The sequence below is a fragment of the Typopeltis vanoorti genome, chromosome 6, assembly GCF_054136105.1.
Source record: "Typopeltis vanoorti isolate ZY-2024b chromosome 6, IOZ_Tvanoo_1.0, whole genome shotgun sequence".
Lineage (NCBI taxonomy): Eukaryota > Metazoa > Arthropoda > Arachnida > Uropygi > Thelyphonidae > Typopeltis > Typopeltis vanoorti.
Genome location: NC_143554.1, coordinates 58,488,383 through 58,514,790, shown reverse-complemented (window position 1 = coordinate 58,514,790; position 26,408 = coordinate 58,488,383). Strand labels below are relative to the sequence as shown.

The window sequence follows — 26,408 nt, the reverse complement described above, 5'->3', positions numbered from 1 at the left end:
TTAACTTCCCTTTCTATATAAAAGTAGAAGCAAGCTCCACTGAATAAACTACTAAAAACCATATCACTTTAGAATGAATCAACTTTCTATGTGAAAGTCTCAGCATTCACCTTAAAACCTTATCAACAGTTCTGTCACTTCAAAACAACCTTGGCTTCTATATAAAAGTTTCTGAAGAAATAACTAAAAACATCAACTGTTAGAAATCGCATATTAGACAAACTCCTACATAAAACAAACTTTACTGGGCCCTTCTACATGAACTGAAAATTAATAAAGTTCCTTTTGGCTTCAACTGAATTAAATCCTATATTGTTCCACTAAATAAGACTTCAATATGGAGGATGAATGACTCAAGTTGGATGATGCACAGTGAATAGTTCATACATCAAAATTGAAATCTGACATGAGAAAATCTCAGATTCACAATGTTTTACATGAAGTTAGTGGAGATGGTACAGTTAATTTATGGATTAATGACTACAAAATGATGGTACAGTTAATATATGGATTAATGACTACAAAAATTTCACACATCTCTTTATGAGGCTATCCCTCTCAGTCTTCTGTTTCTAACTTTTCTTCTAATTTCTGTTCAGTCTACACATACTGACACAAACTCCAGTCTCCTGCTGTGTTCTTTTCCCACTCTCCGAACATCTGAATGCCTGTTAACTTTTGGTAACATTCTTTCCACTTGTATGCATGCTCGGAAATACAACTGAGAAACTTCTACTCAAGTCCACCACAATGCATTGCCATTACTGCTTTCTGGTGCTGAAATCAAGTTTTCTTCACAGTGCAAGAAAAAAGTTTAATTATAATTTCATTATGAAACAGAAATTATAACAGTTCTTCATTTCACTATCTCCTTGCACTGAGGTAAGCTTATTTAATCACTTCCAATAATACAGCAGTGACTTTCACCTCTCATTACTGACAACATAATTTGTAAACAATGTTTACATACATTACAGTACAAACATTACAAAACTTGACAGCTCATACAAAGTTATAAATATGCTTTAATATCTCACTAAATAAATTCTACTTCTAGGCACAACTTCAATAGCTAAAGATAAGAATAACATTTACACTTTAGTTATCAAAATCTCTACTGAAAATGCAATGAAGGAGTGAATTCCAATTATTTCTCAACTATTTGTCTTAAAGTGAAAATCTGATCCTGACAATCTCTGTTTGGCCTGAAGTGCCCCAAAAGATAAACTTAGGCAAGTATCGCTGAATGATTAAAATAAAACTGCCAATTAGAAAAAAAAAAAAAAAAATGCATTTTGTAAAAGGAATATATAACAGCCAAACTGAAATATTTTACTATATTTTGTAATAAGGAAAAATATTAAATAAAAACTTATTCAGTACTTAGTTTCTTCCTGTAAACTGCTTTAAGTGAGAGAGATGAATATCACTGCCTGGTGTTAGACCACTGCCCCACTTATTAGAGGCCTGAAATGACTTTAAAAAGGTCCATGTTTGGTCTCTAAAGCAAGGTTTCTGGACTAAGTAAAAAATTAATTAAAAATAATAAATAAATCAAGGTAGTCACCTATTACACTAAACATTCCATTTTCCCTCACACTATTGCTCAATTCCCATAACATCCTGAAAAATTTGTTTGTTTGTTCTGTTTAACATTCATTTGTCTTGAAACACTTGTTCTCTGCACAAGTTTTTCAAAGCAGAAGTTTGGAATTTGGATAAAGAAAGAATTTCCATTAACATGATGGCCATCATTTTGTAGTACTATGTCATAAGTACTAACTATTATTCATAATCTTCAGCTTTGTTGGCAAAAATCCTTCAATATCTCTGGACAGTCTCTAAACTTCTAATTTATTTCAGCAGGATTCAAGTTAGCAAATGGGACAACACAATAGTTTTCTCAACTTCAGTTATAACCCAGACTGATAAAAACTTGTACTGTTCGTGTTCTTGTTCCACTAAATAAGACTTCAATATGGAGGATGAATGACTCAAGTTGGATAATGCACAGTGAATAGTTCATGCATCAAAATTGAAATCTGACATGAGAAAATCTCAGATTCACAATGTTTTACATGAAGTTAGTGGAGATGGTACAGTTAATTTTGTAGCACTGTTGCAGCATCTAAAAAGTGACTGTTCATCAATAGCCAGAGACAGAAACCCAATTACCTTGAGGTTTCTGCCCCAGGCAATTGACTCAACCAAATTATATGACACAAACACATCAACTAAAAATATTGCTGACAGGAATACAAGATTCATTAAAATGTTAGAGTAGAGGTGATGAGGCAGAATAAAGATTATACCGAATGCTTGTATATATATTTTGTTCAATAAATGTTTGACTTAATATTAGCATAGTGTGCAGACCTTCTGAAATAACTTTCATACTTCCTCTATTCCATACTGAAAGTATATAAGATAGGCTTTCCTAAGTCAGTAATATCACATTACTGCTTATTATATGTAAATGAACCACACATTACAACAAAAGTAGTCTGCATGCACTTGATTCAGTGCCTCTTACTTTTAAGTATAGCATAATAATTATATATATATACACATATGTATAGAATAAACAAAAAAATAAAATTCAAATACATCTGGGCATAGTGAAAAACAGCATGATTTTGTATTAAAGGATTTCCTGATGTACAACTTAGATATTCAAACTATACATCTATTCATATTTAAACTACTACAAAGGAGCAATTCCATGATTTAAAATTTTAGTAACATTACTAATTCATTGTGCTATGAGAAGTATACACCACCTCACCTTCTCTTTATGTGCCATACAAAATGGCCTGTCATGGCCAACTTGGTTTCCTAGGAACATCATTAATACTTTGATAAGGTAGTTATTTCTATCTGCATAATGTGATATGTCTATCAATCTCATGCATTCCCTGACTGGATGAAAAATACAAGTTTTCATTACGAAATTTGCCACTTCCGTACTAGACTGACTCAACTTCAATTGAAATACCCTCATAAAAGTTTACATTGTAGACAGGATTCAAACCTAGGTTTTTCCAACAAAAAGGCATTGTCAGTACCAAGTGAACTAAGGATATATACACACACACACACACACACACACACACACACACTGCTTGGAAAGAAGTTAATGGATACTATACTGTGAGGAATAAACGACTATGGTACCCAACCTTAAGATGCAAGACCTCCTTTCACTGCAATGACTGCAGCACATTCTACAGGGCATGCTTTCCAGAGACAGAAACGTACAATAGCAATCAATGGGAATTTTGGACCATTCTTCCTGTAGGCATGTAATGTGGTCCTGGGCTGTCGTAAGGAGGATGTCTTTTGACCTCACCTGACACTCCAGTTCATACCACAGATGTTCAACAGGTTGAGATTAGGGCTCTGTGAAGGCCAGTAAAGTGTGGTGATGTTCATGTCCACAAACCATGCAGTTACAGCAGCAGCTTTATGACACTGATGCATTGGCTTGCTGACAGAGACAATGATCAGTGCCATAGAAACGCCACAGAGTAGGAAGCATTGCATTGTCTAGAATGTTGAGATGTTCAATGTTCATGGCATCACAAACAGAGGTCTGACTATACCATCATACAACCACCACTGAATTTCATAGTTGGGGTTATGCACTAAGGTAAGAGATATTCCTGGGAATCCACCACACCCATTCATCTGCTCAGTAGTGGGTATAACATTATTTATCACTCCATAACACAGATAAAGACGAAAATGCATGTTGGTTCAGGTAATGTAAGGCTTGAATATTGCAGTCCTACCATGACAATTTATGTTGTGAGTCTCAGTTCTGCATGTTTTCATGCAGATTCGTGTTCATTCACTGTGCAGAGCTCTGCATTCAAAGTTGGCTAACAAATGGCAGTATTTACATATCATTCTCTTTAGCACCCTATGGTCATGTTCATCGAGTATGGCAGGTTGTCCACTACTGCAGCACTTGCAGTTGACTTCCTATGCTTCCATCTCAGTATGGTATCACTGATTGTTGACCTAAGATGGCCCAATATATCAACAATTTGCCAAACAGATAGGCCTGCAACATGGATCCTATCACTTCTCTTTCAAACTCCATCAGTTCCCTTCTCATAACCATTTCACCCTGACACAGTTGCACTGACATGGGAGCATCGTATTCCTCCAATTTCCTGATATGTATCATCAAGGGATGTTCAGGTTACTATGACAGCACTACACGCTTAAGTTTATATTATTCTTGATCTCTTAACAATTTTCCTCCAAATTAGTCTATTACTTGTCAGCACTCCAATATTGTCATATCTAACATTTCATTCTTCTAAGGCACTTCTGACTGAATCAATCCACCTAGGCTTTGGTCTCCCTCTGGGTCTATTTTGCAATATGGTACGAAACAACTGTTTTGCTAACTTTTTTTCTTCCCCATTCTATTTAAGTGACCATATCCATCTTAGATTAAATGTAAACCCTGCACACACATTCTTGAATGCAAACAGTGCCAAGTTCTTTCCTAATGTCTTTATTTTTAATGTGATTCTGCCATTGATACCATCTGTTCAGGTCCTTAATATTTCTAAGAACTCTCATATCTCTGGTCTCTAATCTTTGATCAAGTTCTTTATGTCTAACCCAACTCTCCAACCCATAACTTAAAACTGGTTTGAACAGCATCTTGTATATTGCTAGTTTAGTGTTTTGACTAATTTCTCTCTCATTCCATATAAATTTATTCAACTGGATCCCCACCATACCAGCTTTGCTTATTCTGTTGTCTATTTCCAGATGTAACTTGATCTTCACTAAAATGTGCTTATATATCCTTACATATGTGCTTATATAAGGTTTGAATTTAGCATCTCAAAGTGAAGAGATTAATTTGGGTTAGTTTTTTTTTTTTTTTTGTGTGTGTGTGAGAGGGTAACCGTTTTATATCATTATAAATAAAATACAAATGTTCGTAGTTTGTTACCAGCGATGCACGATAACAATGTATCATTTTTATTTTTGAATTTGGACCACTGGAAAAACAACAACTTGGAAGATAAGACATTTAAGGATTACACCTTGTGTCATCAAGAAAAGACAAGCAGATGGTTATAATAAGAAACAATTGTTTACATTGAAAGAAACAAAACAAAAAAGTCTGTTGATCCTATCTTACTAAGATGAACCAACCACTATAATGCAAGACAGAATGTGAAATACAATTTACTTTAGTCTTCTAAAATAAGGAAACATTTTATTTTCTACAGGGGATTTGACTGTGTTTTGGTAGTTTTTTTGGAACTTTCTGATAAACAGATTCAAATGATTTTACAAGTGAAACATCTTATTACTCTTCCTAATCTACATAATTTCCAGTTATGTATTTCATTATGAATTTTCTCTGATGCTTCAGTTTATTTTTAACTACAGTTGTGTGCTTATCTAATTTCATAGAAACATACTGCAGAATTTACCATATGGTTTGAGCCATGGGAAGTGATGTCTTTATACACCACACATTAAAAAGATATGAGTGGAGTGAAGAGTCTTGGCAGAACTTGCAATTTTCAGAGTTACTGTTTGGCAGAAAGAGAATCTGTCTGGCTTATATCAGTGGAGTTGGGAGAATAATGCAGTAATATAGGTTCAGAACATTCAATGTTTCTATGTTTTACTAAACTGGATGGTTTGTTGTCCCATCCATATGTGAACAATGCTTTGAAATTTGTTATACATTTCATTGATTAACATATACAGAACAAGAGAAGCCTTCAACTATTACAGAAGTGTTACGTCACAAGCCAATTGAGACACTATACCATTTACAGTGGTTATTCAATGATAATGTTAGTGTAATTCTTAGTGTATCTGTTAAAATGTGTGAAACAAAAACTACCAGTTTAGTAATTTAAGAGATGTCTAAAGTAATGAGTGACAATAGTATCCATATTTAGCCAAGGAATTGTTTCTCACTCATATGTGTTTATTAGTTTGCCTGCTACAGTCAAAATTCCAGTATTCCCCCAGAAGTTTGAGATAATGAATCCTGAACTATACCTTATAAACTCTATCAGCTCAATTCATCATCTGTCTGGTTGAGATTGCGGTATACAGATTCTTTATGCCCAAATGAGAAACAATTCATGTACTAATCCCACAGCTATGTCCTGACACTAACTCTTTTTTTCCATCTTAGTGATTTTAATTAAGTATACAGTTTACATCTATTTTATCATCAGGAACATTTTACAACTCCACTTCTCACAGATAAAGCTGTTCTATCTAGATGAAGTTTTACAGAATCCTATCAAAATTCATCTAGCTAGAACAACTTTAACACATCAACTTCAGTTTATGTTTATATGCTAAAAGTTTTCTGGTAAAAAAATAGTTTTCCAATTTAAATAAACACTTTTATGGTTTCAACTTCTGTTACAATCTTTAAATTCCAGTTCAAAAATCGCTAAAATTCAACTCTGCAACAATTACAGGTTAAAAACATTTGGCGATGATTACGTGAATCATTTGTCATTCATGCTTTATTACCAGCTAATTTATTATGACTGATTATCCATATCTTTAAATATTATTTTATTTTCAAAGACTGATAAAATACAGGAGATTTTGACATGAATGCTCACTCGCACACATACATACTTCTATTAAATGTATTCATTCTTTACATAATTTTTTAAATAAATTTTTAATTTCTTCTAGACATACCATTTTTAGTATGCTGTTGGATCTGCTTCTGCACCAACTGGTCAACTTCAGGCCAGACCAGTGAGTTTAGATATTGTCGGAGAGTCTAAAAATATTTTTTCAGGCTATAAGAAGAATGCAATAACATTTACTTTGAAATAATCAACAGTTAAATCAGCCTCTAAACAATGAAATACTGCTTTTCAGAATTTTACCACAGTGTCTATAAAAAAAAAATTACAAGTTTATAAAAAAGAAGTTCAGCCTGATGCCTAAACATTACAAAATAAATAAAATAGAGATTATAACAAGCTTGTGTGCCACAGTGGAAGTAGCATATGTATCTACAGTGCTAGGCCACCTAAAGAGTGACGACCTAAGTTCAATTTTAACACTTCCGTAGCACAATTGGAAGGATGACGGTATGTTACGCCCTTCGCTTGGAAAAGGCCCAAGTTCGATTCTCATTGTGATGAGAGAAATCTTTATATATATTTTTTTTTCAATTGAAAGCAAGTTAGCCAATCTCATACAGAGATAGGTCTCTTTTCTCGTGGAAAACTCTGGTTTTAATCCCAAGCACAGGCAAATCAGCCTTGAGAACACACTATTTACAGACAAAAAAAATACCAGTGGTGGTTGGCAATAGATGACATTGTGTGTAGATGATGGTAGTGGCGATTCTATGTAGTTGGTGGATTAAATGGTGGAAACAAACTCAGAGAGTAGAGTGCTCTCCCTCTTTGGAGGTGTTACATAATAATACTATCTGTTAATAAACATAAGATGATGTGCATCTACATCTATCTGTGATGCCCATTTCATGAATCATCCTCAAGGTATTCCATATTTGAATTTGACAACTTCTTAATGGTGACATATATAAGTGTGAAAATTTCTAGAATTTTCTTACTTGGAGATAAGTGGCTACTATCACCCTCAAAGTAATTCCCTTGTGCAGCAATGCACTTAGTTTAGATGATACTACTAATGTTCAAATATTTCTGTAATTCATCTTCTGGAATGCATTTTATTACTGTCACATGATGCTGGATGTCAAAACATCAGATAATCTGATTTCAAAACATTCTTAAGTTTTGGAAATAGACAGAAGTCTTAAGAGACTAAGTGTGGTGAATACAGACGATGATTAAATTTCGTGATTTTGATTTTCTAGCCAGAAACTAATGGACAGCTATTGCATTATGCACAGATGCACTGTCCTGATGGATTATTCAATTGTTTGGCCAAAGTTCAGGTCTCTTGTTATACAAGAACTTCACATAATCTTGCCAGCACTTCTGAATAACAATGATGGTTCATTGTTAGTCCTTGTTTAACAAATTCAAAGTGAACTATGCTTTTACAATCAAACACACACATTGCTGGTTCTGCAATCATGGCATTTTGCATCTCTTTCAGTCTTGGTGAAGACTGAAAGATATGTATGCCTTGGTGTTCTGTTTCGGCATACCAAAAGCATCAAGTTTCTTCGCCAGTAATAACGATGAAAAACAGTCAAATGTGCAGAAAAATTAGAACAAACATCAAACAACTGCTTTTGATCTACAATCAAAAGTGCAGAAATATTTCTCGTTTACAAACTATTTATTGAAATCTTCCTCAATGTTCTACTGACTAAATTTATTTCTTCTGCCATTAACCATACACTTAACCATCTGTCAGACTGAACTAATTGCTATCCCCTTTCCACATTTTCAATAAGAATGTGGTCACCCACTTCCTTTGTCATCTTGCACCTTTCCATCCCTCTTATGACACTCAAATATGCTAAACGTTTTTCATGACATCATCACCATAAACCACTCTTAACACATCTAGTTTCACTTGTGCATTTGCCTAACTTTGCCCCAAACTTGATGTTAATGCACAGATCTTAATTAAGTTTCCTCATTTTTCTGCCAAAAGCAAACATGTGCAAAATCTACTACAGCTTGTCAGTCTAGCTTGATATATTCACAGATACAGATATGTAGTCTGTTTTTTTAAGTACAGACACGTAGTAAAAAAAAAAAAAAAAAAAAAAAGTTTCAAAAACTTTATGTTGAATGAATTTTCAGCCATGTTCCATGATCATTTTTAATGTAGATTTATGGCTAAAATAAAAAAAAAATAAAATAAATAAAAAAAAAAAAGTGCATATCATAATTGTGACAATGATGGGATGTTACAAATACTAAAAGAATTTGATCTATAATGTCATTACTGTCCAAAGCAAAAAAAAAAGTAAACTATATTAGTGAGATGTTATTTAGTAAGAATACATCCCAAAATTCAGAAAATTTGAGGCAGTCATTCCAATTTATATTCAGCTGCTGATAAGAGCTTTGCAGCTGTTTACACAATTTATTAAAAAAACAAACAAACATTGTCTTTGTACCACTTTATTATTAATACGTGACACCTCCAGGGAGCCCAAAGACTCATCGAGGAAGGGCACATTCTTCACAATTCTCAATCACCACCAACTACAGCAAACTGCATCATCTACACCAACGCCATCCGCTGTCCACCACCACCACTAGCATATTCACAGACAATTACAAACATCCATGCCCACAGCAAGATTCGAATCTGCAGCCTCTTGGCTGGAGAGCAGACAGGCTAACCACTCGGCAAACCAGGCCAGCAATTATTCTTTTTTTCAGTGAATCCTTTGCCTTTAAGACATAGTATGATTTTCAACCACTGACTTATTGGACTCACAGAAACAAATGCAATCTTAATGCTCTTTGGTGAGTAGTATAGCTGGTATGCTAGTTTGTCCACGATAATTACCTTAGAAATGAGATCTAAGCTGTAACCATTAAAAGAAGTTAAGGAAGAAGACAAAGCTGTCGACTATCATTAGGGAATCACAGGATAAGAAAATCTGGAAAGGAGAGAGATAAAATTATCATCTACATACTTGGTCTGATGGGCAGGGATTTAAAAATACCACTTAAATCCACTAATTATAAAAAAAAAGAATTGTGGTGGAAGGTACGTGTGTGTGTGTGTGTGTGTGTGTGTGTGTGTGAACTACCGTCTCATTTCAGCAACAAAGGGAGCAACTTTAATAGAAGTTAAAACAACCAAATTCAAATTATTTGCAACAATTATTTATAAGATCTGCCATGTTTCTCTTTAATTTTGCCCAAGTTATTGTTTCACCTGGTTACATGCTACTTCTGTTGTTTCAAAACTTGCTAACCAATTACTAGTCTTCTGAAAAGCAAAGTTTGTTCATTTCACTCTCTCTCATCTATCATATCAGTTTTTTGGAGAGAAATTATGTAAATAACTGCTTCTTCTGATTTTTATGTATGCATCTCATATAATGGATGAGTTTCTTCTCATTTGAAATATCTCAAAAAGCATTTAGAAGAAGACTCACTACTGGAGCCTGATTTCATGAACTTATTTTCGTTTGATTCATTATATTCTTTCTTACATTACATAATTCTTTACGTGTAATTTTGATAATGTTTTACTACAATGAAGGTTTTGAAATTGGTAAATGGTTTACTGAATTTAGTTTTATAATAGGTTACATTAAAAAGGCACTTCAGGGATGTTCAGATATTTTAGAATCCATCTTTACTTTATAAATTAGAGAATCAACTTCGTCTTTGTAGCACACACACCCCCTACTTAAATTTCTTGAGCCATTTGTTTTGGAATGGCATGCCTTAATGTGTTTTAGTTGATTACATAACTATTTTCCTCAGTACTTTAATACTTTCTGGTCCCTTACATTTGCCTTCAATTCTGACCAATTGCACAAAGCTAAAAAAGGAATTTGAACGTCCTTTCATAGGGTGCTTAAGGGTCAAAGCTATATAACTGAGAGGAAAACTCCACATAGCCTTTAAAGGAATGCGGAGAACCGACCAGGGCTTCTGACCTAATGTCCAATCCTCACCTTCTCGTGGTGCTCCCTGTTGGGTATCTACCTGGATACTGAACGAACGAGAAGGGGCTAGCAATTTGGGATTTAGCTGACCAAATTGTATTCTTATTGGTTAAACCAAAATACAAAATGATGGTACAACACGACATGTGTCATGGTGCAACATGACAAAATTTCATGTCAGCTGGAGCGTCGCCCAGTTAAACAAGCCCCCCACCTCCCCCATTGTTTTGGCCAGGGCAAACAGCGAAAAGTCAGCTACTGGAACAAATCTGAAAACACATGCCAACTCAACATCACCAGAGTTAAAGATCGGTATTATCAACATAAGAAGCCTGAATGGCAAAGAAATGGAGCTAGCAGAGGAATTAGATAAGTACCAGATCGACATAATAGGGGTGACAAACAAAAAAGACAAAAATTGGTGAGATCCTTTTGAGTAATAAATACAAAATGTTATATTCAGGCACTGACAATCAAGGAAAAGAAGTTGTAGCAGTATTCAACACTAAATATGAGGCTAATCTTCTTGAATGGCAGGTAGTCTCAAGTAGAGTGATGTGGGCATATATCAGAAAGAGGAATTGGACAATGAGACTTATTTGTGCCTATGGCCCCAACAGAAGGTTCTACTAAGGTAGAAGTGGAGGAATTTTTTCAGGCTTTAGATAAAGCAGCTGACACAATGAAAAAGGAAAAGTTGGTCCTTGTTAGGGATCTAAAGAGCAGAGTAGGAAATGATTGTCAGACACACAGAAATATTTTGGGAAAATTAGGAGAAAAGAGCAAAACTAATAACAATGACAAATACCTCTTGGATTTCTACTTTGGGCATGAACTGGTTATTACTAACACAATGATCCAACATAAAAGCGTGCACAAATTCACATGGTTAAAGGAGGCAAGGAATAAGAAAAGTCTCTCATTGACTATGTTATTGTTGATAGTGATGTTTTCTCCCTGGTGCAGGACACCAGAGCGTACAGAGGATTTGAAATTGGAAGCGATCTCTATTTAGTATTGAACAAGATAAAATTGAATTTCATATTGAAAATAATAACATGTAAGAAAGTTTTAAAGCAAATAAAAGTTGAGCAGCTCTCAGATGTGAACTGCAAACTAAAATACACAAAGATTATCGAAGAAAAAATGAAAGAGTTTGAGAATAGGAACCAAACCTTGAAGATTCAGTAGCAAGGCTTGAAGAAAATCCTGATTGATTCAGCCAGAGAGGCATGTGATGAGGTTGTCTGCAAGGATAGAAAAATCAGAACTCCATGGTGGACACAGGAAGTTAAAGAGACAGTGAAGGAAAAGAAGGAAGCATATCAAAAGTTCCTGGCAAATAAGTCTGCTTGTGCTCTTAGAGAATACAGACACAAATGTAAGAAAGCTAAACACTGTGTAAAAACTGGCAAAAGAAAAGTCATGGGAGTACTTTGGCAAGAACATAGAAAATAAATATCAAGAAGGTGGCAAAATATTCTGGAGGTTGTTGAAGAAGCTTAGAAATGGAGAAAAGAGTATGTAAAAGGACTTAGAGATGATAAAGGTGACATGAAAATGGGAGAAAAAGATATCCATGAAGTATGGAGTAATTACTTCGAAAAATTGCTAAATGAAACAAGTAGTGAGAGCATAGTGTTAAAAAATAATCAACAGGCATACAGTCCGGAATACGTATACATATCGGAAGTAGAAAAAGCTACCAAAGGCTTGAAATGTGGAAAGGCAGCAGGAATAGATGATATTCAGCCAGAAATGCTGAAGTATGGTGGTATAAAAGTCTTACAGTGGCTTGGACAGAAGGTCAAATTCCTGATGACTGGAGTAGATCTCTCATAGTACACATATATAAAAAGGGAAATAAAACTGAATGTGAGAATTACAGGAGTATTTCCCTAGTGAATGGGCGTGGTAAGATTTATGCTAGCGTAATTGAGAAACAGTTGAGAAGAGTTGTGGAAGAAAAGCTTGGTGAAGAACAAGCTGGATTCAGGCCAAATAGAGGCTGTCAGGTTCAGATCTTCACTTTATGACAAATAATTGAAAAATCATGCGTATATAACAAAGATTTGTATTTAAGTTTTGTCGATCTAGAAAGGGCATATGACAAGGTGCCAGGGGAGAAGCTATTCAATACGCTACAGTTATATCGTTTCAACGAATCAATATATCAAGCAATACTTAGTCTTTATTTGAGTTTTAAGTCAGCAGTTAGAATTGAAGGAAGTACAGGAAGATGGTTTAATGTGAAATCTGGTGTCAGATAAGGATGTACATTATCCCCTCTGTTATTCATTATCTATATGGATCACATTATGAAGGAAAGCAATATTAAACCTGATATCAAAATTGGAGATATTATGCGGATGATGTTATACTTCTAAATAAATCTGCTACAAGCCTGGAAGATTCCCTGACTAAATTGAATAAATGTTGTAATAGATATGGTATGAAGGTCAGCAATAAAAAGACAAAGACAATGAAAATAGGTAGAATCGTTAAAAATGTCAACTGTGTTGTCAATGGAGAACCTGTGGAACAAGTAAAACATTTCAGCTACTTAGGCACGATTTTTAGTGAAGATGGTAAATTAAATAGGGAAATAGACAACAAAGCTGGTATGGTAGGAAGTCAATTAAATAAATTCATATGGAATAAGAGAGAAATTAGTCAAAACACTAAATTAGCTGTTTACAAAACAGTTTTAACTTATGGATCTGAGAGCTGGGTCAGAAGTAAAACACTTGACCAAAGACTAGAGATCACAGATATGAGAGTCCTGAGAAAGATTAGAGGTGTGAACAGATGGCATCAATGGCAATATCATATTAAAAATGAGGATATTAGGGAAAGAATTTGACATTGTCAGCATCCAGGAATGTTTGAGCAGAGCTAATCTTAGGTGGCATGGTCACTTAAACAGAATGGGTGAGGAAAGACTAGCAAAACAAGTGTTCTCTGCCAGGTTGGCAGGAAAACGACCCAGAGGAAGACCAAGATATAGGTGGACTAATACAGCACGAAGTGCTTTAGACGATAGAAATATAAGATCTGTTAATGTTGGAATTTTGACAAGTAACAGGCTGATTTGGAGGAAAATTGTATATAAGAAGTTAGAAATGAAGTAAATTTTTCATGTAGTACTATCATATCCTGTACACCCCTTGAGGGTACATGGCAGGAATTTGGTGATGATGAATTCCTTTCATTTGTTGTCCAAATTGAGGGTGAATTTATATAAACTATCCAAAAAAAACAATTCAATAGGAAACAATGAAGTTCATGTAAACAACAGAAAATGGTCAACACTAACAACGGAACTAGACTAACTTGTCACGATGTGATATCACTGCCATGATCTGGTCTCGACTCTGCAAGATAATTGTGCTTTTTAAATGATACTATGCCATTTCAACATGTATGTTCACGTATATAATTACACTAAGCTAATTCATTTCATCAATTGTGAAAATAAGCATATGCCAATACTACTGCATACATACTTATTCACAAATACAAAACATTCTTATTCTCCCAACACAAGAGAATATAAATGTCTTATTTTGTATTACAGTTGATAGCAAAACAAATGAAAATCTTCTTAAATTATTTTTATTTTGATGCTGAGAATGCTTGAGATAACTTTGAGAGTATCTTCGTGAAAACTAATTTTTGGCAGGGACAAAGTCTACGAAGGAATTGATTTATTAAATGAATTACACAAGTTACTATCTCACCTGGTCAAATATAAAATATCTTTATAGCATTCATTGAGGATCGCCAATGACCAAATAATTTGAGTGAATGAGATGTTAAAAATAATTATAATGCAAAGAAAACAAGGAAATATATTTAGAATGAAGCTGAAAATTCACTTGCCACTTGTCTCTGTGGCAAGTAGTTTTTTGAGAGCTGACCGAGAACTAGTCACAAAAGTAACATGGGGTAAAGCTCGCAGATTTAATTAGGAAATTATATGAAACTTGCTGCCTAAATAGCTGATAGCATTTTAAGGAAAAATGCAGTAGAAAACATACAAAAAGATCTCCACAGTTAATTTTTTTTCTTTTTTTTAAATGAGTCATCATCAAATTCCTGACATGTACCCTCAAGGGGTGTACAGGATATGATAGTACTACATGAAAAATTCACATCATTACTAACTTCCTATCTACAATTTTCCTCCAAATCAGTCTGTTACTTGTCAAGACTCCAACATTATCAGATCTTATATTTCTATCGTCTAAGGCACTTTGTACCATTTCATTCCACCTATCTCTTGGTCTTCCTCTGGGTCGTTTTCCTGCCAACCTGGCAGAGAACACTTGTTTTGCTAATCTTTCCTCGCCCATTCTATTTAAGTGACCATACCACCTGAGATTAGCTCTGCTAATGCATTCCTGGATGCCGACAATGTCAAGTTCTTCCCTAATATCCTCGATTTTAATATGATATTGACAGTAATGCCATCTGTTCATGCCTCTAATCTTTCTCAGGACTCTCGTATCTGTGGTCTCTAGTCTTTGGTCAAGTGTTTTACTTCTCACCCAGCTCTCAGAGCCGCAAGTTAAAACTGGTTTGAACACTGTCTTGTATACAGCTAATTTAGTGTTTTGACTAATTTCTCTCTTATTCCATATAATTTATTCAATTGACTTCCCACCATACCAGCTTTGCTGATTCTGTTATTCAATTTATACTGAATTTACCATCTTCACTAAAAATCGTGCCTAAGTAGCTGAAATGTTTTGCTTGTTTCACAGGGTCCCCATTCACAACACAGTTGACATTTTTAACAATTCTACCTATTTTCATTGTTTTTGACTTTTTAATGCTGACCTTCATACCATATCTATTACAACAGTTATTCAATTTAGTCAGGGAATCTTGCAAACTTGTAGCGGATTTATTTAGAAGTATAACATCGTCCACATAAAGCAAAGGGCTGACATTAACATCTCCAATTCTGATATGTTTAATAACACTTTCCTTCATAATGTGATCCATATAGATAATGAATAACAGAGGGGATAATGTACATCCTTGTCTCACACCAGATTTAAAATTAAACCATCTTCCTGTACTTCCTTCAATTCTAACTGCTGACTTGCAACGTAAATAAAGACTAAGTTTTGCTTGATATAATGCCCCACTGACACCATATAACTGTAGAGTATTGAATAGCTTCTCTCTTGGCACCTTATCATATGCCTTTTCCAGATTGATACAACTTAAATACAGATCCTTCAGGCCTGGGGTAAGGTGGTACAACACCGGGCAACTCGTTGCAAAGGTGGAGCAAGCTAACATCACTCCTATCTCAGCATCTCCCATAATGCAAAACACATCCTTGTGGATATGTCTAATGTTATGCATTAAGGGTCTAATGTTATGCATTTTACCACCTTACCGCAGTCCTGAAGATACTTTCAGGCGCAAAGTTTGTCTGCTCACACTTGAATAAAGGATTAAACTAAATTTATTGTAGTCTAACCAAGTGAAAAATAAACTTTCAACAGCTTTCTCTAAATCCAGAGTAATTTATTAAAAAGGTGGCACACTGTTTGGCAACTCCTATAGATAGAGATGGACTTGCTAATGCTTCTGCCTGGTATCTCCACTTGGGCCTGGCACCCACTAAAGAGACCTCAATAAAGGTCGGAACTAGTCTGGGTAGTGGCCCCTCCCTTAATGCTTAACATTAGACATATCCACAAGGAGATGTGTTTTGCTTTATGGGAGATACTGAGATAGGAGTGATGTTAGCTTGCTCCACCTTTGCAACGAGTTGCCCAGTGTTGTAACACCTTACCCCAGTCCTGAAGATACTTTCAGGCGCAAACTTTGTCGGCTCACACTTGGATAAAGGATTAAACTAAATTTATTAAATACAGATCTTTGTTATATTCCCATGCTTTCTCAACTATTTGTCGTAAAGTGAAGATCTGATCCTGACAGCCTCTATTTGGCCTGAATCCAGCTTGCTCTTCACCAAGCTTGTTCTTCCACAATTCTTCTCAACCATTTCTGAAGTATACTTGCACAGATCTTGCCAGGAACACTCAGTAGGGAAATACCTCTGTAATTCTCACATTCAGTTTTATTTCCCTTTTTATATATGGGTACTATGAGAGCTCTACTCCAATCATCAGGAATTCGTCCCTCTGTCCAGGCTTTCTGAACTATGCAGTGCAGCCACTGTAAGACTTTTATACCACTATACTTCAGCATTTCTGGTCAAATATCATCTACTCCTGCTGCCTTTCCACATTTCAAGCCTTTGATGGTTTTTTTCTACTTCAAGTATGGATATGTATTCTTGACTGCATGCCTGTTGAGTGTTTTTTTTACCACTGTGCTCTCACTGCTTGTTTCATTTAGCAATTTTTCGAATTAATTACTCCATACTTCAAGGATATCTTTTTTTCACATACTCTTTCCTCCATTTCTAAGCTTCTTCAACAACCTCCAGAATATTTTGCCGCCTTCTTGATATTTATTTTCTATGTTCTTGCCAAAGTCCTCCTGACTTTTGTTTTGCCAGTTTTTACACAGTGTTTAACTTTCTTACATTTGTCTCTGTATTCTCTAAGAGCACAAGCAGACTTATTTGCCAAGAACTTTTGATATGCTTTCTTCTTTTCCTTCACTGTCTCTTTAACTTCCTGTGTCCACCATGGAGTTCTGATTTTTCTATCCTTGCAGACAACCTCACCACATGCCTCTCTTGCTGAATCAATCAGGGTTTTCTTCAAGGCTTGCCACTGAATCTCTTGCCACTGGAGTTCTGATTTTTCTATCCTTGCAGACAACCTCACCACATGCCTCTCTTGCTGAATCAATCAGGGTTTTCTTCAAGGCTTGCCACTGAATCTCCAAGGTTTGGTTCCTGTTCTCAAACTCTATCAATTTTTCTTCGATAATCTTTGTGTATTTTAGTTTGCAGTTCACATCTGAGAGCTGCTCAACTTTTATTCGCTTTAAAACTTTCTTACATGTTATTCTTTTCAATATGAAATTCAATTTTATCCTGCTCAATACTAAATAGAGATCGCTTCCATTTTCAAATCCTCTGTACACTCTGGTGTTCTGCACCACGGAGAAAACATGACTATTAACAATAACATAGTAAATGAGACTTTTCTTATTCCTTGCCTCTTCTCTCCATGTGAATTTGTGCACATTTTTATGTTGGAACATAGTGTTAGTAATAACCAGTCCATGTCCTGAGCATAAATCCAACAGGCATTTGCCATTATTATTAGCTTTGCTCTTTTCTCCAAATTTTCCCAAAATATTTTTGTTATGTCTGACAATCATTTCCTACTCTGCTATTTAGATCCCCAACAAGGACCAACTTTTCCTTTTTCATTGTATCAGTTGCTTTTTCTAAAGCATCAAAAAATTCCTCCACTTCTACCTTAGTAAAACCTTCTGTGGGATCATAGGCATAAATAAGTCTCATTGTCCAATTCCCCTTTCTGATATTTGCCCACATCACTCTACTTGAGACTGCCTGCCATTCAAGAAGATTAGCCTCGTATTTTGTGTTGAATACTATGGCTACTCCTTTTCCTTGATTGTCATTTCCTGAATATAACATTTTGTATTTATTGCTCAGAAAGATCTCACCAGTTTGTCTTTTTTGTTTCAGCCACCCGTATTATGTCGATTTGGTACTTATCTAATTCTTCAGCTAGCTCCATTTCTTTGCCATTCAGGCTTCTTATGTTGATAGTACCGATCTTTAATTCTGGTTGTTGTGTTGGTTGCTGATGTTGAGTTGGGGTGTGTTTTAGGATTTGTTCCAGTAGCTGACTTTTCGCTGTTCGCCCTGGTTCCCTTGTGAAAATAATGGGGGCCTTGTTTAACCGGGCGACGCCCCCAGCTGGCATGAAATTTTGTCATGTTGTACCATCATTTTCAATATTGGTTTAAGCCAATAAGAATACAATTTGGTCGGCTAAATCCCAAATTGCCAGCCCATCCTCGTTCGTTGAGTATCCAGGTAGATACCCAACAGGGTGCACCACGAGAAGGTGAGGATTGGACATTAGGTCAGAAGCCCTGGTCGGTTCTCCGCATTCCTTTATAGGTTATGTGGAGGTCTCCTCTCAGTTATACAGCTTTGACTCTTACGCACCCCCCTTTTTTAAATGAAAGCAATTGATAATATAATAACTAATTAATGCTTGTCATGAGTACATCATGTGTAGTCTGTATGTTGTTGCATGAAGTGTGTAGGTAGATACTGGTATAATAGAGTTCTTGTATGTTACACAAATAAGAGATTTCCAGATATCATGAAGAAGTAACTTTTTTTTTTCTTTCAAAATGTCACTTGTATCCCTTTACTTCTAAGTGCTCAATCTGGAATTTCCAACTTCTCACTTATTAATAAAAATTAAATTGTCATTATATAGTTCTCATGAAACAAGATACTAATAATACACTTTTTTTTTAAAAATCTCATTTGTGTTTCATGACTCACTACCATAAGATTGTGACACCTTAAGGGTTACAACTAATTCAGATCAAATACAAAATAGATAACCAATAATATTGTACAGGCACTTCCATGCAGTCTGAACACTCATCACAAGAGATCCAAACTATCCACACAATATCTATCATGCCTCTCTTTGAAACCATTAACAGACAATGCACTCAACTGTCTCTGGCAACCCGTTTCATTCATTCACTCACTGCTCTCCAAGCAAAAAATCTAGTCCTCACACCCCTTATTAACCATACTCTTACTCAACTTCCAGAGATGACCTCTTGATCTGCCCTCTGTAGCAAAGTGATGAAATATTTCCCTTACATTGATCTATAAAACCCTTTTAGTAACTTAAATGTTTTTATCATATGAGATGGGTCTGGTTAGCCAAGTGGTTAACGTCTGTCCAGCGGAAAGGCTGTGGGCTTGAATCTTGCCGTGGGCATGGATGTTTGCGATTGTCTGAAAATACTAGTGGTGGTAGATGGCGTTGGTGATGGTGGCTGCAGTTCATTGTAGCTGGTGGATTGAGGTGGAGAGAGAGAGAGTTGTAGAGTAGGTGCCGTCTCTCAACGAGTCTTTGGACTGCATGGAGGCATCACATAATGATAAATATCCACTCTTTTTCACTTGTCAACCAACTTCAGCAAACCTCATAGGGTTTGCTGAAGTTGGTTGACAACTCATCTATCCTCATACGGAACATTCCACAGACCACTCACCATCTTGGTCACTAGCATCCAGATCCTCTACTGCTTCCTCATTCCCAAGAAGCCCAGGTGACCAGACATGAGCACAGCAATCCAAGTGTGGATGCATTGAGGGCTTATACAGAGGAACTTTACATTTCTCCACTAATGTGGAGAAATGTAAAGTATTAAATGGGCAACCATCATCTTTTATCCATACTCAAGCCTATTTAAAATCATCCTGTAAACTCTCCATACCACCTTAACTCTGCCCAATTTTGGTTCATTAGCAAACAACCAAATATTCTCTTTGGATTACTTCTTGTATCATTTATGAACAAATTAAACAGTAACGAGTAACGACCCTATCACACCATTAGTTTTCCTGGATACCACTTTTTTGGTATCTATTCAACAACTATCCTCCTATCCACATAACCAGTGTCATATCTATCACTATTTGTTCTAATTTGCGTAAGTTCTAAATGTGGTGTTCTTACAAATGCCTTTGCAAAATCCAGCATAATCATTGTGCAACTATTCCCTTCATCCAACTCAGTTGTCACTATTATAAAAAGTTAGTAAATTACTAAGACATGACCAACTTCACAAAGTCATGTTGCCCCTCTTAGTGCATCATATTCTTATCCACCCATTCCTGAATTTTTTTTGAGAAGCTCTTCCAGTACTTTTATCACCACTCCAGAGATACTGATCGGACTAGAGCCTTCTTCATGCAAAGGAATCATTTTTCTATCTTTTCACTCCTTTGAAACTTTGACAGAGCCTAGTCAGATGCATTGCCAGTTTCCTTCTATCTTATCGTAAAATGTGAGCTGATATCATCTAATCCCAAGGCTGTATTCACATTGGGATTCTGCAATATCCTAAGAATCTTATAATAATAATAATCTTTAATTCATCCACCTCTTCTCTCACCAGTCTGTCACATCACAGCAGTAAGCTCACTTGGATGCTGACCATTTGCAAAGTGGTCACTTTGTAATTCAACTATTTAGTTAGGTTCTGTCACCTTACCACTATCAGCACTCACTAAAAGATTATCCTTTCTCTTACTTGTAAGATAATGAAAGAATTCTTTGGGATTTCCTTTGGCATCCTCAGCTAGTTTCTTCTCATAATCTGATTTTGAGATTACCATACTGGTCACCTTTCCTGCCTGTACTGTTCATGAACTTGCTGGTCACCATTCTCCTTATATACCCTCCACAATTTCTTCTTTTTCAGTTCATGTTTAATGATACTACTCATTAACTGTACCTGATTATCCCTCCTGACTCAGAGTATACAATCTGATAGTGCTTCCTCCAGATGTCCCCGAACTATTTCCCGTGCTCTACTAACATCCTTCTCTTGTAGGTTTTTATGCCATGGCACAGCTTCAAGCTTCCACCTAAGCTTGTCATAATCACCTGCCTTGTAGTTCCAAATATACTTCTTGACAGAACATTCCTCATGCTTTACAACATCAAGTGAGGAATGCATGGTCACTCTTCCCAATCAGAGGCAACATGACCACTTGGGTAATGGATAGCTTCTGATCCTATAACCAGATCCAATACTCTGGTACCCCGAGTCCCCTCCATCACCTGCTGCCTCAAGTAATTACCTTTTATAATAAATTCCATTTCCTTCCTGCTATGTGATCTTTCTTCCTTCCAGTCTATATCTCCAAAATTGAAGTCCTCTATAATAAATACTTGACCTGCACTCACTCTACTAATTTGCTGATGCATGTCTTCCTGATCATGCCTGTAACTCCCTGGCCTATAGCAGCAATCAAACCGTATACTGTCTTATTGGCCTCAATCTCAACATCAGACTTCTTCAAAAGAACAGCAACCCTCTCAACTGTATTTTTTTTTTGCTACAATTCATCTATCATCAGTGGTACCCCTTCTACCATACTAAACACTAAACCATTCACATCCTATCCCTGTAACTGCATCATCTACTGTTAGCCAAGTCTCAGTAATTACCTATAACTTTAGGTGAGGTTGCACTAACCAATGCCAAAAACTCCTCCCTCTTGTTCCTGATACTTCTGACATAAGTATACAGAAACTGTAGCATCACTTTAGGGTCCCATCCACCTTTACTTCCTGAACTGACTATTCAATACAGTTGAATAGTCAAGTCAACAGTATTCAATACTGTTGTTTGATAGACCAGATTCTGCCTTTATTAGTCATTCTCACAATCACTTGCCTTATGGCCTTCCTGGACACTCACCTACATCCACCCTAACTGCTAAGGTTTTCCAGACTTTGTTTACTGAGAGTGCTGAAGTGCAAAGCTCTCTAGACACCTGATGCTAAAACCAGACTGTGAACATTATACAATTCTATCAAACTTAGACCATACATCATTCTTTCTGCACAACCTGTGTAGGAGGAGGGTATTGCTATCAGTGCCCTCCTCCTCAGTTCATCCCTCTCGTGGCATGGCAGGACACTTATAATCTCACCTTCTCACTCTTTTTTTTTTTTTTTGTTTTGTCCAACTCCTTCACATCCTCCCTCAGAGAATACTTCTCATCTCTCATGCCATTAGTGCTAACAAACACAATTCTGTCACTATCTTTCTGCATCTGGACAGCATCACTAATATTAACTTTTGTGCCAGGAAAATAGGATTTCGTTACTTTCATTAAATAATCCTCTGATCATAGAATCTGCACACAATATTTTCTCCTTACCTTGTTTAGTCACACGATCTCAATACTTATCTCAGAACTCCTGCACCTCTCTCTTCTACATCCAATAGGCTGCAGGTTTTAATCTTGCAATGGTTATGGATGTTTGGGATCATCTCATTTATTATTACATTCATATATACAAATAGATATCTTCCCCAACATGGGCCGGGTCATCCCAGAAGTAGACCCAACCCTCCGGCATATGGGAGAAGCCATGAAGCCATCATCATTTAATTATATAAAGATTTTCTCAAAGCTTATCTGCATCTTGCTTCACTAAGTACCAGAAGAGTTTGTGAATGTAGTATATTATACTTTCCCAAAACTATATTCTTGTTTTAATCCCTTACCCAAGCATAAGCAAAGTCTGCATGTGAAGTATCTTCGAGACTAGTCTATTTGAGACTAACAGCTAAATCAAAGTTAGCAAATATATATTAGTTGGCAAGGAAAAATTACAGTGAAAGGAGCACCACTAATTAAGATAAAGATATTTAAAAAGTTTAATAGATATCACTTTAAAGATCTTCTAGTGCAGATTTTAATAAACAGCTGTACCACCTAACTCCCATAGCCCAGATTATACAAATGGTATATGATTATTGTGAGAGACCAAAAAATTCAAATAAGTATTTGCTGATCAATTAAGAACAAAAGAGATGTAATTAACTACACTAGCTGGGTATTATGGAATGTATAGGATGATTCTGTGATTGCAAGTAATCAAAACATTATACTGAAATACTGCAAACCAATTGTATGATAACAGCAAAAATTAATAAATCATATACAAGACTCATAATCATATAATAAAAAATTAAAAAAATCTTTTTTTTTCTTAACTTCAAGAAATTACAGAACATATGTAACATAAAGAGTATTTCTAGTAACAAATTATATTTTCCAAAAAAATCAATGTTAACTTTACTATTCTTAGTCCTAATATGAGACATGTTTAGATTTTATTGGACCATGATTTTTTTATATAAACATATGTATACAATCGTCAACCAGTTTCGCCAGCTTGGGTCTGTCTGGCTTCTTAAGGATGAGAATGGTTACATTAACATTAAATGCTACAACAGAAGAATGCAGTAACGACCTTAAAATCAGTTAAAAAAATTAAAAAGGATGCACGACATTAAGAGCATAAAGCGTGGAGAATTAATGATTGTTAGTAGATCGTGTTTTATAGTTTTAATTAAAATTATTAACAATGATTAATTCTCCATGCTTTATGCTCTTAATGTCTTGCATCTTTTTCAATTTTTTTAAACTGATTTTAAGGTTGTTACTGCATTCTTTTGTTGAAGCATTTAATGTTAATATAACCATTCTCGTCCTGAAAAAGCCAGACAGACCCAAGCTGGCGAAACTGGTTGACGATTGTATACATATATTTATATAAAAAATCATGGTCCAATAAAATCCAAAGAAATGTCTCATATTTAGTAAAAAAAAAAAAAAAAAAGACCAAATATCAACAATCAAAATATTCTTAGTCTTATTATTTATTGACTTTTCTTCTAAATGATTCTCACAAAATCAAAATGCTCTCAAAATAATGATGCAGCACCACTAATCACTTTATGGAATTCTTATTGGGACATATTAAAAAAATGAAGGATAGAGGTCTTCAGCAAGTACATTTTTTTCATGGCAAGTAGAATTTTGCATAATTTGTTGAACTGATCATATGTACAAAATATTTAATATTCTAGCAAAAAATGCCTACACTTTACTGATATGATAAAAGGTTAAACCATTTAAGAGAAATTCACAAATTAATTTTTACCTCATCAGCAAATACTTTTGCACCAAGGGATTTTCGATTTATAGTTCCATTTGGATGAAGTATTTCTTTTCCAAATTTTTGCACTAGTTGACTATACACTCTGTTTCCTGGTTCATATGTGATATGAGCTAATTTATCACAGTCTATGATAGCTGCACCAAGCTGCTTCAAATACTGAACAACAGATGATTTTCCACTGGCAATTCCACCTGTTACACCTATAAGGTAAGGGTGTGAAGGCAGATGTGGCTTGGGCTGAAATTAATGATAAATAATTAAGCTAAAATGGAAAACTGATGAACAATTATTGAAATCCATATATAATAAAAAAAATAGCTATAACTTTCTGAACTCACCACAGGAGGTTTTAACAGACTTCCTAGCAGTTGCATACGATGAGATGAAGAGCTTAATTTCAGATCTTTATTTTCACTTCTATAAGGATCACCCAAAATAGGAATGGTGTGAATCTCTAATTTCTTCATGCCCTGTACAATTTAAAATGAAGCTGACATGATAAATGCATGCTAATCATCATTCTATAGGTACTTAAAAGCAGACATTCAAAGAGTTATTTATGAATCACATTCAGGAGCTTAAATAATTTTACATCACACACATAATTACTAAAAAACTAACATTATTTAACATTCAAGACTATTCATCAATTGTGATTAATCTGAAATCTAATAAAACATGGCGGAGCATTAGGAAACTCCAACATTAGCAGTGTGAGCACAGGAGAACACTGTCTCTAACTTACATAAAGCATGTGTGTGCACACACAATAAAACAAAAGAAAAACTGTTTCAGTATAGGTTTTGTTAATACTCTATTTGTTCAAATGGGTTCTATAATGATGACTACTGTATAACTGCAATTCTGCCAACTTTGAATTTCAACAGTGCTTGCCAATCGATCAGTGAGGGGATACCTTCAGCACTGCACTTGAACCAATGTTTTCAACCACAACCTATGAAAGAACTAATTTTTCTCAGTGTTTTATATATCAAGTAATAAATGTAATAAAATTTCCCAAATCAAATTTAGCATTATTTCAGAATTTCAGAACATGCCACTCAAGTGATATATGCTTTTTTTTTTTCCATGTCTGCTGTCTGTTAGAAATGAAACCAATAGAATTAAAAATAGAACTCATACTAAGTAATATTTCATGGTGATGAGCAACTTTTTGATTACATGAAGCCAGTGGAATCGCACAGATATTAAGGTTGGGTGTGCTGTCATGTGGTTTATGCAACCTCTGCTAACTAATTGACATTGATTCGACTATATGATTGCATTTTTATCAATGTATGAAAGTTTTACGAGTACTGATGCACACTATGCATGCATCAGTAGTCATCTTAATTGGTCCAATGAAATGAATTACAGGATAATTTGAATGCTTTATCAATTAATATAATTTTAAATATGGAATGATTCACACATGTCGTTTATGTGAGAAGCACAAAATTTTACACTCCATGGTGAGATTAGATTATCATTGGCAAATACTAGAGTGAGACACGGATAATTTGAATTTCTGTCAATTTTAAAATACAGCCACATAATATGCACAGAAATTGGAAAAAGTAATCACTTGGAAAATTATTTGTTTTACTTACTATTTATACACAAGTTCTAACCTCCAACTATAATCATACAATCCATGAAAGCTCTGGTAGAAAATGGGACATTCAGTACATTGCAAACACTGTTTCCCCATTGTAAATATGGACAAAAAAAGTTATAAATTATTTATAGAAAATTATATATATTAAAAAACTTCTCTATCGGCGATATGAACACATCACGCATGCAAAACAGATGAAACTCTGAAAACAAAAACGGCAACTCATGACAAATGACAACATTCAATTGGATCGCTTCACACAATAACCAATCATAGTCATTAATTACTTCTGGGTGTGTGTTATTGTCTCAGCACACACACACACACCCTGCCTTGCCTTCTGGACTGTTTAAAAGTACTGGAATGCTAAGAATTTGAAAGGCATTTTCAAATTCTTAGCATTCCAAAATTTTGAAATGCTATTTTGAGCTCTCTAAAACATGTCTGTTTTAGA

General features: G+C 35.2%; 1 protein-coding gene across 6 annotated transcripts in view; it reads right to left on the bottom strand.

Annotated features, from left to right (window-relative positions):
* The window catches only part of Ppat-Dpck (Bifunctional Phosphopantetheine adenylyltransferase - Dephospho-CoA kinase), a 106,149-nt gene that overhangs the window by 18,962 nt on the left and 60,779 nt on the right, over positions 1–26,408 (bottom strand). For 5 of the 6 annotated variants that reach the window (XR_016548449.1, XM_090394175.1, XM_090394174.1 and 2 more), the window contains 3 exons: positions 24,675–24,806; positions 24,319–24,573; positions 6,718–6,802 (listed from right to left, as the gene is read on the bottom strand). Coding sequence is in view for 5 of the 6 variants with exons in the window: in XM_090394175.1 (XP_090250301.1) it covers positions 6,718–6,802; positions 24,319–24,573; positions 24,675–24,806 (472 nt within the window). In the remaining variant the exon portion in view is untranslated. Of the gene's footprint in view, positions 1–6,717; positions 6,822–24,318; positions 24,574–24,674; positions 24,807–26,408 lie in introns of all 6 variants that reach the window. The other variant, XM_090394177.1, reaches the window with a different exon arrangement.